We start from the raw sequence: 15,354 nt of genomic DNA, 5'->3' as shown, positions 1-15,354 counted from the left end.
AGGACCCTGGCGAAGGCAAGGCCCCAGGGCGGGGGGCGCCTGCCAGGGTGGGAGCCGGGCAGACTCTCCACAGAGGGCATCTCCAATAGGGAAGGGGCTGAGAGGCCACGGGGGTATGACCACATCCAAGGGGTTTCACAGCAAGGTCCAAAAGTCTGTGGCTAAAGAGCAACAGACACATCAGAAAGTAAGCAAAAGGGCAATATTAACTCCAAAGAAATTTAAAAAAAAAATTTTTTTTTTTTTTTTTGAGACAGAGTCTTACTCTGTTGCCCGGGCTAGAGTGCCGTGGCGTCAGCCTCGCTCACAGCAACCTCAAACTCCTGGGCTCAGGCAATCCTCCTGCCTCAGCCTCCTGAGTAGCTGGGACTACAGGCATGCGCCACCACGCCCAGCTAATTTTTCTATATATATTTTTAGCTGTGTGTATAATTTCTTTCTATGCTTAGTAGAGACGGGGTCTCGCTCTTGCTCAGGCTGGTCTCGAACTCCTGAGCTCAAATGATCCGCCCGCCTCGGCCTCCCAGAGTGCTGGGATTACAGGCGTGAGCCACTGCGCCCGGCCAGAAATTAAAAGTTGAACTAAAAGTTGAACCATTATTCTCAGCTGAGAACAATATTTTCAGACATTATCTGATAAAATATTAGACATGGTAGAGAATGAGAGAAGAGGAACTTGGGCAGGGGTTAATCTTCACCTTGCACGATAAGAAGTCAGTAAGTAATGACTAACTGTGGGGAAACACCAGTAAGTATACACGTGTAATTTAGACTTAATAAGTAACCTTGTTTACGTAAATATGAGAAGAAACAGCTATAAAATGAAAATAACTGACTCAGGTTTAGGAATGGGAGGAAGGCAGTGGCCAGTGTCTTAGAATTAACTTTTCAAACTACATTCTTTGATTTTTTTGTAAATTTTTTAAGAACATTTAAGGAAGGACAAGACTAAACAAGCAAACAAAAGTGAATGCTGGCCGGGCTCGGTGGCTCACGCCTGTGATCCCAGCACTCTGGGAGGCCGAGGCGGGAGGCTCTCTTGAGCTCAGGAGTTCGAGACCAGCCTGAGCAAGAGCGAGACCCCCTCTCTACTAAAAATAGAAACAATTATCCGGGCATGGTGTCACACACCTGTACTCCCAGCTCCTAGGGAGGCTGAGGCAGGAGGATCGCCTGAGCCCGGGAGCGTGAGGTTGCTGTGGCTATGATGACGACACTGTGCTCTAGCCCAGGTGACAGCAAGACTGTCTGCAAAAAGAAAACAGAATGCTACTGGGAAGACCTCACCAATTACTCACTATAAAACTAAAAATAAATCAACAGTTTCATGGAACAGACTAGAAAGCACAGAAACAGTCTGTAAAACACAAAACCTGAAGAATGCAGTGCAGCAGCAGTCCTCAACCTTTCTGGCCCCAGGGACCGGTTTTCCACAGACGAACGGGGCTTGGGGGCAGGTGTTGGTGGGTGGTGTAGGTCATGGGTGTGTGTGGGGTGGTGCAGAGCTTAGGCCCCACTCCCCGCATGCACCCCGCGACCCCAGCAGGCCCCCACCCCACTCCCCGCATGCACTCCATGACCCCAGCAGGCCCCCACCCACTCCCCGCATGCACTCCGCGACCCCAGCAGGCCCCCACCCCACTCCCTGCATGCACTCCGCGACCCCAGCAGGCCCCCACCCCACTCCCAGCATGCACTCCGCGACCCCAGCAGGCCCCCACCCCACTCCCAGCATGCACTCCGCGACCCCAGCAGGCCCCCGCCCCCTGAATGAGCCCTCCAAGCCCTGCTACTCTGCGCCCTGACTTCGAGGCCTTCCAGGTCCCATCGTGAACTTAAATATTCCATTTTTCCATGCCTGGCAGCCTCCTCACTCCAGCTACCCCTACTTCCTGAAGAAAGGGGCTGCACCTTAAACTCTACCCCAGCTCCACAGCCACGGGGAGCCACGATCCCACCGCTGTACCATGGACGGCGGACGGTAGTGGCCGTGATCGTGATGACAGCCTTCCCCTCCAGCATGGTCTCCGAAAGGTCCTGCCAGGCTTCGGCAAAGCCCGTCTTCAGTCTGGAGCGGGGAAGAGGTCCTTGCCGCTCCCCACTGCCACTTCCCCGTGTTGTCCTTCCCCGTCCCTCGCTCCTCCCTGCGACACTCCTCACCCGTGAAGCGTCCAGCTCTTGGTGACACCCTGGTGGTGCGACGACCTCCTTGCACTCTGCTGCAGCCGCCCCCTGCCCCAACCTCAGCTCCAGGCAGGAGAAAGCAAACACTCAACAGCCTTTGGCCCCGCAGGACCACGGCCCCCTCCCACTCCAGGCCATCCCCGCAAGCCAGCTTCAGCCGTCACCTAAACCATCCCCACGATGCCCGTCACGCACATCCTCGAGCCCCACCCCCCACTGGGGCACTGCTCACTGGGCAAAACCCTCCCCGCTGAGATCCAATTCTTGACCAACTGGCAGCTGAGCCCGCAGAGCGGCCTGTGCAGTGAGCCCACACGCCCAGCCCTGCAGCTTTACTGCCCAGCCTCGTGGACCCCCAGCCCCACCTCGCCTCCGGAGACCACGGGGACAGTCACCAGCCACCTGCACCTCTGCCCTGGGTTCTGCCTCTCTGAGCCCCAACCTCCTGGCCCTTCTTGGTCTTCCTGCCAGGAGACAACATGCTCCCACTCCTCCACCTCCCAGGCCTCGTCCTCACTGCTCACCTGGCCTGGCCACTTCCCCACCCCTGTCAAAACGTGAGGCCCTTCTCTGCTAGCCCTCCCCTGGCTCCCGTGCCCACAGGGCAGGAGCAGAGTTCTCATAACGGCCTGCGAGCCCCCCGCCTGCCTCGCCCCCCACAGCTCTGATGTCCCCAACTCTCTGCCCACCTCCTTCCACTCCAGCCACGCTGGCCTCCCGGTGACCCCAGCCATACTTTCCAGACTGCAACCCCCACCAACACGTCTTACTCCTTTCCTGCTTTATTCTTCCGTTAGCACAGTAGTAACGTACTAGGCCTCACGTCATCTGGCTATAAAGCAAGCCCGGAGAGCAGGTACCCTCACCTCTTATTTACCACACAAAATAGGTGTTCAATTTGTTGAACAAACAAATTAACCTTAAAAAAACAGGAACTGTCCTGACCCCACCGTGGTGGGCAGAATGCCCACAGCCAGCTCCAGGGTCCTGCAGGCACCGGACGCTGCGGCCAGAAGGAGGCAGGGGACGCTGCTGGCATCACAGCAGCCCTGATAGGCAGAAAGCTGTCTCTGCCTGGAGGTGGGAGAAGGGAGCAGGAATCAGGGTCCAGGACCAAGGACTGCCCAGAGCCGACTGCCAGCGAGGAGTGGGGACCCCAGTCACTGGTGCAGGAGCTGAATTCAGCCCCAGAGGCTCCAGAAAGGGGCCCGTGAGACCCAATACTGGGGACCTGTGAGATGACAACGGTGTTGTTGAGAAAAGAATCCAGCACTCCTCCCCGCCTGCCCACTCACCGACCCGTGGCCTGCGCTTCAGCAGCCTGGGGCTGCACAGCCCGCCCGACCTCTCCACAGGCAGGCGTGTGCTCCTGGCAGCTGTGCCTCAGTTTCCTCACCTGTAACATACGGAGCATCACAGCACCTATGTAAAGGACTGCTGTGAAGACCAGACAGCCCCAGGGCAGCCAGCGACCGAGGGGAAGGGAGTGCCGCGTGCGTTCTGATGGCTTCCCTCCCCCTCAGTGGCTGCCGTGAGGCCTCAGCCACCACCCACCCTCTGCCCCATCGCGCTCCCTCCAGCCCAGACCTCCTCTCTGAACCCGTCCTACCTGTCCAGCTCCAAACTCACCATCTCTCCTCAAAACCTGCTGGCCACAAACAGGGACCAGATTCACCCTCTCACCTGAAACAACTAAAAATCTGAGCAAAAACATACGAAACACTAGTTTTTAGACACTGGACAACAGACCACGGAGAACAGTGGTCACGGAGCCTCACAACCACTCCAGCCCACTGCCGGGGAGAGGGACCCGGACAGCCTGGAGGTCTCCCCGCGTGGAGGAGACAGGGTCGAGGTCCAGGGAGGCGCCGGAGGCCAGACCCCTCATCTCCCTCCAACTGCTCGTGGCAACAACCGGCCACGGCGCCCCTACTGTTCATTCGCAAGAGAGAAGCCAGAATGAGCTTGTTAAAAACAGTAACTGGGATCAGACCACTCCTGCGCTGAAGGAATTCCCACAGGCCACACGTGACCTGCCCTCACTGCTACTCGCCACGCTCACGGACGGCCTCTGCCTCACACGCCCGCACTCCCACCTGCGGCCTCTGCGGCCCACGCCACGGCCCCCTTCCGTAACGCCTGCACGCTTCCTGAAACCCACCTTCTCTGGCCAACCTGACCACTTCCTCAAAACTGCAAGCCCCCTGCCCACTGTACCTTTCTGCATGAGGGACAGACATACAGACAGACGTAAACAGACACACACGACTCTGCCCACGTGGCTGAGCACGGAAGCAACCCGAGCGCCCACAGGAGTGACTGGCACCGGCAGGCCTGCCGCACGGACGAGCGAACGGCACAACTGTGTCAGGAGACAGAGCCTGGAGAAGTGAAGAACCACCTTTGAAACGCGTCACCTTCAAAACACCGTGCACACTCTCCAGGTGCGGCAAAATCACAGCAAACCAATGAGAACGTCAGATGAGGAATTGTATTTCCTTGGGTACTTAAAAAAAAACAGATTGAGGCCAGGCGTGGTGGCTCACGCGTGTAATCCCAGCATTCTGGGAGGCTGAGGCAGGAGGATCGCTCAAGGTCAGGAGTTCGAGGCCAGCCTGAGCAAGAGAGAGACCTTGTCTCTACTAAAAATAGAAAGAAATGATTTGGACAGCTAAAAATATATATAGAAAAAAATTAGCCAGATGTGGTGGCGCATGCCTGTAGTCCCAGCTACTTGGGAGGCTGAGGCAGGAGGATCGCTTGAGCCCAGGAGTTTGAGGTTGCTGTGAGCTAAGCTGACGCCACGGCACTCTAGCCCGGGCGACAGAGCCAGACTCCGTCTCAAAGAATACACATCAGGCTGGGCGTGGTGGCTCACGCCTGTAATCCTAGCACTCTGGGAGGCCGAGGCGGGTGGATCGCTCGAGGTCAGGAGTTCGAGACCAGCCTGAGCGAGACCCCGTCTCTACTAAAAATAGAAATAAATTATCTGGACAACTAAAAATATATATAGAAAAAATTACCCGGGCATGGTGGCGCATGCCTGTAGTCCCAGCTACTCAGGAGGCTGAGGCCGGAGGATTGCTTAAGCCCAGGAGTTTGAGGTTGCTGTGAGCTAGGCTGACACCACGGTACTCACTCTAGCCCAGGCAACAAAGTGAGACTCTGTCTCAAAAAAAAAAAATACACATCAATCAAAGCCCAACGTAGACTGATTAAGAAAAAAACAGTGCACATCAACAAACCTCCACACTCAGGAGCACCCAGCGTCCACGCTCAGGGACCCACAGCCACGTTCTGTGGACAATCGCAAGGAGGCAGAACCTCAGGGACGGAACCGCTTAGCACCGACTGACCCACAGACCTCACCTCACTCCTCCTCCTCCACATTCTCAGCTACGTGTGCTACTCTATGCAAGAACAACTCAGATCACAAATCATAAGGCAACAAAAGTTTAAAGAATTAACTGAGAAGATACAAGTTAATTAAAAGTAACAGACTGTGAGGACTCTACCCAGGGAAGGAAGAGGAAGATTACCGGGGGTGGGTGTCCCGCCCCTGCCCCGAACGACCAGCACAGACCCCGTCACCAGACTTTCTAATTCTGACCGGCAAATGGGGTTCAAGATAAGGCTCTGGTTTGGCTGTACTATACGTGACCAAAAAACGGCTACAAAACCGTATTTTTCAATAGCAATAAATGCAATCCAAAAGTATTCTGAAATGCTGATACATTTTCTTTGACCATTTTAAAAGACTATTCAATATTCAACGTCACTTTAGTGCCCTTTTTTCTACATTTCTCAACTGCAACAGAAACACACACTTGCCATCTCGGCTACACCACACGAAGGCAGGTTATCCACAGAAAAAGCAAAACACAAATCCGGAGACCCTAAGACAGCACCGCCGCCCTAAGGAGCTCAGAGCGCTTCAGGTACACTGATCCTCACTGCACTCTGCATTGCCATTGGAAGGGTTTTTTTTTTTTTTTTTTTTTTTTTGACAGAGTCTCACTCTGTTGCCCAGGCTGGAGTGCAGTAGCGTCAGCCTCGCTCACAGCAACCTCAAACTCCTGGGCTCAAGCGATCCTCCTGCCTCGGCCTCCCGAGTAGCTGGGACTACAGACACAGGCCACCATGCCCAGTTACTTTTTTCTGTTTTTAGTAGAGGTGGGGTCTCACTCTTGCTCAGGCTGGGAAGGGATTTTAAAGGTAAGAAAAACCCCACAATGCAGGACAAAACCAGGCAATCCAACTCGGATGTGGCCTCTCCATGTGTAAGCAATCCTGTAGACAAATACCAATCTTCGGGTGGGCAGGAAGAAAGGTAAATGAGAAATACCTTAAATACAAGGACAAGTGTGAATGCAGGACCACCACAACCCTGAATCTAAATTGCAGGCAAAAATTAAGAGTCCAGGCTCTCAACAGGACCACACTCTGCAAAGGCGGGAAGGCAAGCAGGACAGGACCTGACCCCAACCCTGGCTGGTTTTTTCCTAAACGAACAAACCCGTCCTCCTGAGCCACAGCTCAGTTTCAGAAGCTGAGTGAGACCTCAGCAGGGCAGGACAGAAGGACCCCTCCCTCGGGGCCGGGGCAGAGGCAGGCACATCACTGCCCAGCACCCCGGGCCCCCCTCACCCTGGGCTCCTCCCACCTCGCCACCCCCCAGAAGTCTGTACAACCCCACTGCCCACAGGCCGATCACCAGCTGAGCCTGGGCCCGTCCTGCTCCTCTCTGCCAACGATGTGGAAGGAAGAAGTGTGAGCAGCTGGCAGGAAGTCACGTCCGAAATGCAGGCAGGGGCCAGAGCGTGGTCACAAGCTCACAGCGTATCTTACAGGCCGTCCAGCGCCCGCAGCACAGACACACCATCCAACCCGCCTCTCTCGCCTGGCACCGTGTGCCTCGCTGCCCCCGCTCTTCTTGGGGGTCTTCCCAACTCTAGTGCCCAGGGTACCAGTGCAAAGCAGGCTGCCCCCCAGCCAGACCCTCGCAGCCCTGTCCTCACCACACGGCCTCAGAAGGCCCACTGGAGCCCGTCCTACCCACCCTGACATTTCCCCAAGATAAACCCGCACATACGACTCTCTAAGACATTTCAACCTTCTCAGCTTTGGCACCAAAGTCAGGAAGACTCTGAGAAGCAACACGCTGCCACAGTCAGCAAATATGGTTTTATAACCTAAGTCTTGAGACACGTGGCCTGGTGGAAACTGTTCACTTCTGTTTAAGTGAGTGTCATTCAATTTTTTCTTAGCTGGGGTAAAACTTACTCCAAACAGCATTGGAAGCCACCTGAAGCCATCCAACTTTCTAACTCCCAAACTTGCAGTTTCAGTATCAAACCTCAGCGCTGCTTAAATCAGGCCAGACTCTGTGCAGACCAACGATGTGAGAGGGTGGCCTGGGAGGGGACACTCCCATTCATGCTACACTCACGTTGTCACCTTGTGACACTGGATGGGGAGAAGCGAGACTGGACCAGTCATATTTGACAGAAAAAAGAACACTTGCTTGACAAGGCCACACACGTGAAGTGTTCCAAAGTCCAGCTTGGAATTGGCCTCTGCAGATGCCCAAGCACCTGTGTGCCCCATCACGTCCCTCGGCCTCCCTCTGTGACCTCCCTGCCGCCACACGGAGAGCGCCTGCAGGGCCAGGACCCGCCTGTCCATCCGATGTCCTCCTGGTCCTACACAGACAGTCCTGAATGCAGCAACACGCTCTGAGAACTCGGCTCCCATTTGTCTGCGAGCTCCTCCGGGCAGCAGGGATGGGTTCTGCTTCTCTGAACCCCACATCGTCTCAACTCAGCAGGTCCTCATCTCTTATCCAAACTCTGAGGCCAAATTTGTTCCAGAATTCAGCACTGCTCAGACGCTGGGGAGCACGGTGTGTCCCACGTGCACATCACACGGGCCGTCACAGAGGGGCGGGGCCTGCAAGCACCAGAGTGGGAGACTCCAGAACCCCCCCGCGGGAAGGAGGCCACACACAGCCTCCTGGCAGCAAGGGTCCCGCGCTTTTCCCAAACAAGTTTACTACAGACTTACAGAAAGACTTCTGGTTTTTAGAACCATATAATGTTTTTTGAGATTTGAGCTAAGGGAGGGTGGCCCCAGGCTGAAGGTGACGCAAAGCAGACGGGAGGCTCGGAGGGGCTCATGGAGGGGCTCCCCGCCTCTCCTGCCCAGGAGCCAAGCCACGCATCCAAACTCTGCATTCGCATCAGTGCAAAATCTCCCTGGAATATCACTTTCTTTCTTTTTTTTTTTTTTTGAGACAGATTCTCAGTCTGTTGCCCGGGCTAGAGTGAGTACCGTGGCGTCAGCCTAGCTCACAGCAACCTCAAACTCCTGGGCTCAAGCGATCCTCCTGCCTCAGCCTCCCGAGTAGCTGGGACTACAGGCATGCGCCACCATGCCCGGCTAATTTTTTTGTATATATATTTTTAGCTGTCCAGATAATTTCTTTCTATTTTTAGTAGAGACAGGGTCTCGCTCTTGCTCAGGCTGGTCTCGAACTCCTGACTTCGAGCAATCCTCCTGCCTCGGCCTCCCAGACTGCTAGGATTACAGGCGTGAGCCACCGCGCCCAGCCTGGAATATCACTTTCTACATCAGAACCCAGTTTTCCCCTCTGACCTGACCCTGTTTGATTTTTTTAAGAGCCAAGGAAATGCCATCTAATCCCACAAAGACAGCCTTTCCAATAACTCCTCGACTACAAAATCCTGACACAGACTATTGCCAAAAGCAATAGAGTGAAAATCATTTTAAGAGGAAAGAGAAGTAATGCTAAGTATCTGGCACAGAATACGCTTATCGCTGGGACAGGTCAACTTGCCATACAAGCAGCAGTGACCCTGCCCTTCAGAGGAGCCAGAGGGAAAGACTGTGGAGACCACCCACGTATTTCTAGACGCAGCAACTACCACTTGGCAGAAAAATTCAACCTGCAGCAAAGACCTGCTTCCCCCTCTGGCCCAGCGGCCCAACCCTCCGCTAACCCTCCCACCACACTTCCTGAATTGGTTTCTAAGGAATATAAATTATGCATAACAGTGCAAAAGAAGATATGCAAGAAGAGCATTCTTTTTCTAAAAGTCAGCATTTTTTAAATGTACAGTCAAAAAGACAAAACGAACTTCTAACTTTTAAGGTTCTTTAAAAAATTTAAAAGCAGACTGACCAACTCGGATTCCGATCTTTATTACTATGCAGGAAAATCAAGTACAACTTTATGTCCAATTTTTACACTGAAGTTTAAAGCAGAATTTAAACTTTTATGTTCAGTTTCTCCATGTCTAATGTATGACTCCATAGCAAGGGAATTTTATGAACAAATTTTTTTAATTTAGTCACATACCAATAAAGTTAACAGAAATGGAAGAGACCAAGTTTTACGCCAACCTCAGTGAGCAGAGCGCTGATAATTATTCTCCAGTTTAACACCGCACCTGCACAGAAACTGCACCCGTCTTCAAAAACACGGAGATTCATCACTGCCAACTGGCTGACACTGCTTCCCTTCCTGGGAGTACCTGGAGGGTTAAACAAACGCCACGGATGGAAGTGTGTGTAACAGATGCATCTGCACAGCCCAGCACCACAGGCAGGGAATAAGTGGCCATTTCCTGCCCCAAGTCACGTTCCTGGCAACATGACCGGTCTCACAAGAACCTGTCACCTCTCCTGATGATCCTGCAGGCAATTCTCAGAGCCTGGCTTTGGCACGTCAACAGCAACGCATACAGATGTGATGATTACCTCAGACAGGACTCCTTCCTCTTCAAGGACGTTTCACTTACGGAAAAGCACATGAAAGTTCCAAAATAACTGAGCAAACAGCAAATAATACTTTTCTCGTTTCCCCAATCTCAGCAGTTCTTTTGTTTTCTTGGAATCTTTTCCTTCACTGTAACACCAATCAACGCAACAGCCCGGACAGACCTCGCCGGGATTGTACTGAGTGAAAAATCTCAGAAGGTCACACAGTGTACCAGTCCACCGAAACTGCACCCCCGAGATCACAAAATCACAGAGACAGAGAATAGACCAGTGGCTTCAGAAGGGAGCAGTGGCATGGCTACACGGGGCAGCATGGAGGTGCCCTGTGATGACAGGACAGTTCTACATCTCGACTGAGGTGGAGGCTACACAAAGCTGTGGGTGCTAAAACCACACAGAACACCCACACACAAACACACACACACGTGGGCACATGCAAAACTAATGACATCTGAATATGCCCGAGGAGTTGTACCAACGTCAGCTTCCTAATGTTGAAAACGTCCTGCAGTTACGCCAGACGTCCGCATTCGGAAAGGCGGGGAGGAGAATGCCAGGGAACTCCCCGCCCCTGTCCATTTCTTTGCAACCTCCTGTAAATCTGTAATTATTTCAAAATAATTATTTAAAACACTGAGACTAAATAAAAAGTCTAAAATTGTTTTTAATGACAATTAAAAAGAGAGAAACAGTTTATTAACTCCCATACGCTGAATTCATATTAGCCAAATTCAGTGGCACCTGGGTTAAAGTTCCTCAGAAAGGGTGAATTTCCTGAGACACTAATTAGTTCACTACCTGAGCCACAAAAGCCACAGCTTTGAGTGGCAGGGCATGACACAGGAAACCTTTCCACATCTCGGAGCCTATTCATTCCTGCCCAGGAGAAGCCAGGCTGCCAGCCGGGCAGGAGCAGAAGGCCACCCTGGCCGCACACAGACGCAGGGCCGCTCAGCCGGCTTCCACATGCCCCTCACCACCGCCCTCGGATTCTCACCACAGGGTCTCAGACGGGAAACTTAAGAAACTGGTCAGAGAAGTAAAAGGGAGCTGCAATGTAGAGTTGAAACAGACTTCAACGATACTTGAGCTCAAAATCTACCCCTTCATCTGGCAGTTGGTTTCCAGCCACGGAGCTGGTAAGAGACGGAGCAGGGTCAAGTGCCTTGGCCGCCTGCCCAGTGACCTCCCCACAAGCCTGGCTGCTCCTGCCACTCGCCAATGGCAACACCACAAGCACCAAAACCAGAGCCGGCCAGCCGGCCGGGGGAGGGGGGAGCAGTGACTCCTGTCCCTGCAACACAGGGGCCCGGCTCAGACCAGCTCGGGCCGGCCGGCTCTCCAATCCCATCTCCGGGCACCAGCCCACACTCTACAACATTAATTCCCTGCTGCTGCTCCAACACCGCAGTCTTCTGCCCGATGTGCCCTTTGGACAAAACCGGCCCAAGAATCACATCCTGGGGGAGGTCTTCCCCGGCTCACTCTTCTGTCCGCTCACTGGGTACACATCACGTGCCAGATGCTGTGGGTGGAACGTGATGTGACGAGCAAGACACGGTCCCCACCTCGTGGAGCCTACGGTGCTGCAGGGGACACCGAGCCACGCTGAGGAACGGCACCACAGACTGAAGACACTGCTTGGAGGAACAGCGCCGTGGCTGACGAGAGCTACCGCGACAACAAGGCTGGAAGGCTGTTTCTGAGGAACGGCCACATTAGACAGAAACCCCGCTCCCCCAGGAAGGACTAGGTGCCCTCTTCTTCTAACAGCTCCTTCACAGGAAGAATGGTCTTATTCATTGGTCTACACCAGTGGTTCTCAAGAGGGACAACTTTGACCCTCAGAGGACATTGGTCAATGTCTGGAGACATTTTGGGTTGTCACAACTGAGGCATCTAGTGCTGCTGAACACCCTACAAGGCACAGGACAGTCCCCCACAACAAAGGATGATCCAGCCCCAAATGTCAGCTGTGCCAAGGTGGGAAAAGTCTGGTCTACACAGACAGTCAATAGGTACTTACAGAGTATAGTGGTTCCCCCTTTTCCACAGAGGGTATGTTCCAAGACCCCCAGCGGATGCCTGAAACCTCAGATAGTACCAAACCCTATACGAACTATGTTTTTCCCTACCCATGCATACCGATCATGAAGTTAAATTTACAAACTAGGCTTTATTTAAAAAAATCTCTCAGTAACAGATTAACAATAACTAACAACAAAACAACTGTAACAATATACTGTAAGGTCGGACGCAGGGGCTCGCTCGCACCTGTAATCCCAGCACTCTCGGAGGCTGAGGCAGGAGGATCACCTGAGCTCAGGAATTCGAGACCAGCCTGAGCAAGAGCGAGACTCTGTCTATACTAAAAATAGAAAACATTAGCCGGGCAAGGTAGTGCATGCCTGTAGTCCCAGCTACCGGGGAGGCTGAGGCAGGAGAACCGCTTGAGCCCAGGTGTTTGCAATTGCTGTGAGCTAGGCTGATGCCACGACACTCTAGCCTGGGGTGACAGAGTGAGACCCTGTCTCAAAAAAACAAAAACAAAACAAAACAAAAAAAACCTATAAATAAGTTACGTGAATGTGGTCTCTCTCTCTCTCAGAATATCATACTGTACTATACTCACCTATTTTCAGACCCCAGTTGACCGTGGGTAACTGAAACCTGAAAAAAGGGAGGACTGCTGTACTCTGTGGCAGGCACTGTCTTGTCAAATGGAGGACCCGGCACAGAATGTGCATCCAATAAGTGGGTGACTATCTGAGAAAATGGTTTTCAATCCCAATGTCCTGCCCAATGCAATTTTCTTCAAAAATGGAAGAACAGACGCTATGCCTAATTTAAGGCTGCTAAGCCTTTGCCCAAGAGGTCCGTTAGCAAGTAATATGCACACTTAGTTTTACAAAAGGCATTTCGATTACGAACACTGTAGTCTTGGAAATTTCATTATGTAGCAAAGGAAAAGGAAAGGTGCTGATCTGGGAGTGTGTTTCTAGCCTTTTCTTGCAGAGTAGGGAAGGGACAGGAAGTCTTCTACCCTTCCACAGAGTCTGTGGCAGAACCAGACTGTCCTCCTGATCCTCCGCCCGGGTAAGGAGCTGAGAGTGCAAAGGGAAGGTGATCACTAGATGAGGTCACAAAAACATACATTAAACCTAAGGTAACAAAAATCACCAAGTCAACTAACTATTGGCTGGATAACAAGGAAAAAATAAACATACCAGACAGGAAACTGACTTTTTTCCCCCCCTTAAATTGGATAAGGGGATCGTCTCCGCACACCAAAGCCAAAATAATCGGTGGGCCGTGCACCCACCCTGCACGTCCCTCTAACAGGCCAGGCGCCGGCTTCGGTCCCCGCGCGGACTCCTGCCCCGGGACACGCGTGCGGCCGAGAGGGCTGCCCGGAGCCGCGGGCCACGCAGTCCGAGGCCACCCACAGCGGCCCGCTCCGGTCCGGCCCCCCGGGGGGATGAGTCATTCTAATCGCAGCGGGTGAGATCTAATCAGGGCGCAATAAGCCACCGACCCAGGTCGGGGATAGATGTTCCCCAGGAAGATGCGGATTTGCGGATTTCCGCTCCCGCAGCGCAAAGCCACGCTGTTTTGGAAGACGCGGGGTTAAATGCTCCGCTACTAGAAAGACCGGGATGACATCATGCTGGGGAGGGGCGTCTTGGCTGGAACCCCCTCGGCGGGGCCACAGTACCCCGCACCCGCGCGGGCCAGCGACCAGGGTGGGGCGCGGGGGGTCGACGCCGCCCGCCCGCTCCGCAGGCCCCGCGCCCGCCCGCGCCCCGCGCCCTAGACACGCACCCGCGCGCCGCACCCTGGACCCCGCTCTCCGCGTCCCCCGCCCTAGACCCCGCACCCGCGCTCCGCACCCCCGCCCTAGACCCCGCGCTCCGCACCCCCGCGCGCCAAACCCGCCCCCCGCCCCAGACCCCGCGCTCCGCACCCCCGCGCGCCAAACCCGCACCCAGCCCCAGACCCCGCAGCCCCGCGCCCGCCCCGCCGGGCCGCCCCCCGCCCGCAGGCCCGAGCGGCGCGGGCCACTCACAGTTGCGGATGTCCGAGATGAAGACCGCCAGGCCCCGCATCCCGTCCCCCTTGGACACGGCCGGCATCTCCGGGCTCCGGGAGCGGCCCGGCTGGCGGGCCCGGGCGGAGGAGCGCGGGGAGCCGGAGCCGGAGCCGCCAAGACGCCGCCGCGCAGCCGCCTCAGCCTCCGAGCGCCGCTTTCTGCGCCGCCGCGCGCGCGCACGCACGACGCCCGCACCGGCGGGCACGCGCACGCTCGCGCGCGGCGACCGCCGGCGGCTGGGGCGGCCGCGCGGGGGCGAGCACGTCGAGGGCAGGGCGCGGGCGCCCCCTGGCGGCGGCGCGGGCGCGAAGGCGGGGCCGCGCCTGGGTCGCGCCGAGGCCGCAGGTTCGCGTCCTGGAGGCGGCCCAGGCCACCCAGCCACGCGCAGGGCGCGCCGGGAGGAAGCCGGGGCGACCTTTGGGCTGTCCCTGGCTCCAGTGAGGAAATCCTCCCCCAGCCAGGACCCGGTACTGCCGGACCACCCCCGCCCCAGGCCTTAAGCGCCGGCCAAAGGCCCCTGCAGCCTCTGAGCTGGGCGAGGGGCCACATTCCCCTGCCCAAGCCCAGGGTCTGCGGAGGGAGCCCAGGCTCCTGCCCACCTCGCTGGGCTGCGCAGAGCCAGCCCCTTCCTCTGCAAATGGGAGACCGAGGCCTGAAGAGAAAGGTCTGTCGTGCCCCTCCCTGTGACAGCAGCAGGTGGCTGCAATGCCTCAGTGCCCAGCTAGGACTGTTTGCCATTGTTGCCACTGCCCCCCTCTGCTCCCCAGTGGGGTGTAGGCACAGGACCACCCCTGTGGACCCTCCAGGAGAGAGGACCTGGCCGGGCCTTGGCCAGGAACAGACCCCAGGGAGTCCAGAGAGCAGATGGCCCCGCTGAGCTCTACGTCGGGAAGCCAGATGGCTGTGAAGAGGAAGCTCCTTCCTCATCAGGGGTTGTCCGGGCCCTGTACCCACCCTGGCTCGCTTCCGCAGCCCCAGCTGAGAGCATAGGCCTGGGTGGAGCCCGGCCAGGAGGAGGAAGAGGCAGGATGCGCCCCACGCTCCGTGAGCCAGGCACCCCACTGAGGCTCTGGCCCCCCTGAACCCCTGGGGAAAACCCAGCCGTGTGACAGGCCAGATCCTTGCAGAAAGCAAGTCCATCATCTTCGGAGACAGAGGCCGGGAGCCAGGCCAGCAGAGGGCTTCCCGGAGGAGGGGACACTGCCAGGGTCCCCACGCCCACACCAGTGAGGCGACCCTCCCACTGCCACTCCTGGCAGAGGAAGTGGGCCAGGGGACAT

General features: G+C 55.5%; 1 protein-coding gene across 1 annotated transcript in view; it reads right to left on the bottom strand.

Annotated features, from left to right (window-relative positions):
- AP2A2 (adaptor related protein complex 2 subunit alpha 2) overlaps nucleotides 1-14,273 on the bottom strand; it is a 69,690-nt gene extending 55,417 nt beyond the window's left edge. The window contains exon 1 of the mRNA XM_045558557.1: nucleotides 14,051-14,273. Within this exon, the coding sequence (XP_045414513.1) occupies nucleotides 14,051-14,117 (67 nt within the window). The 5' untranslated portion in view covers nucleotides 14,118-14,273. The remainder of the gene's footprint in view (nucleotides 1-14,050) is intronic.
- Nucleotides 14,274-15,354: the final 1,081 nt, after the last annotated feature.

The sequence above is a fragment of the Lemur catta genome, chromosome 7, assembly GCF_020740605.2.
Source record: "Lemur catta isolate mLemCat1 chromosome 7, mLemCat1.pri, whole genome shotgun sequence".
NCBI lineage: Eukaryota > Metazoa > Chordata > Mammalia > Primates > Lemuridae > Lemur > Lemur catta.
The sequence above is the reverse complement of the archived record's forward strand: the minus strand, read 5'-3'. Positions and strand labels throughout refer to the sequence as shown.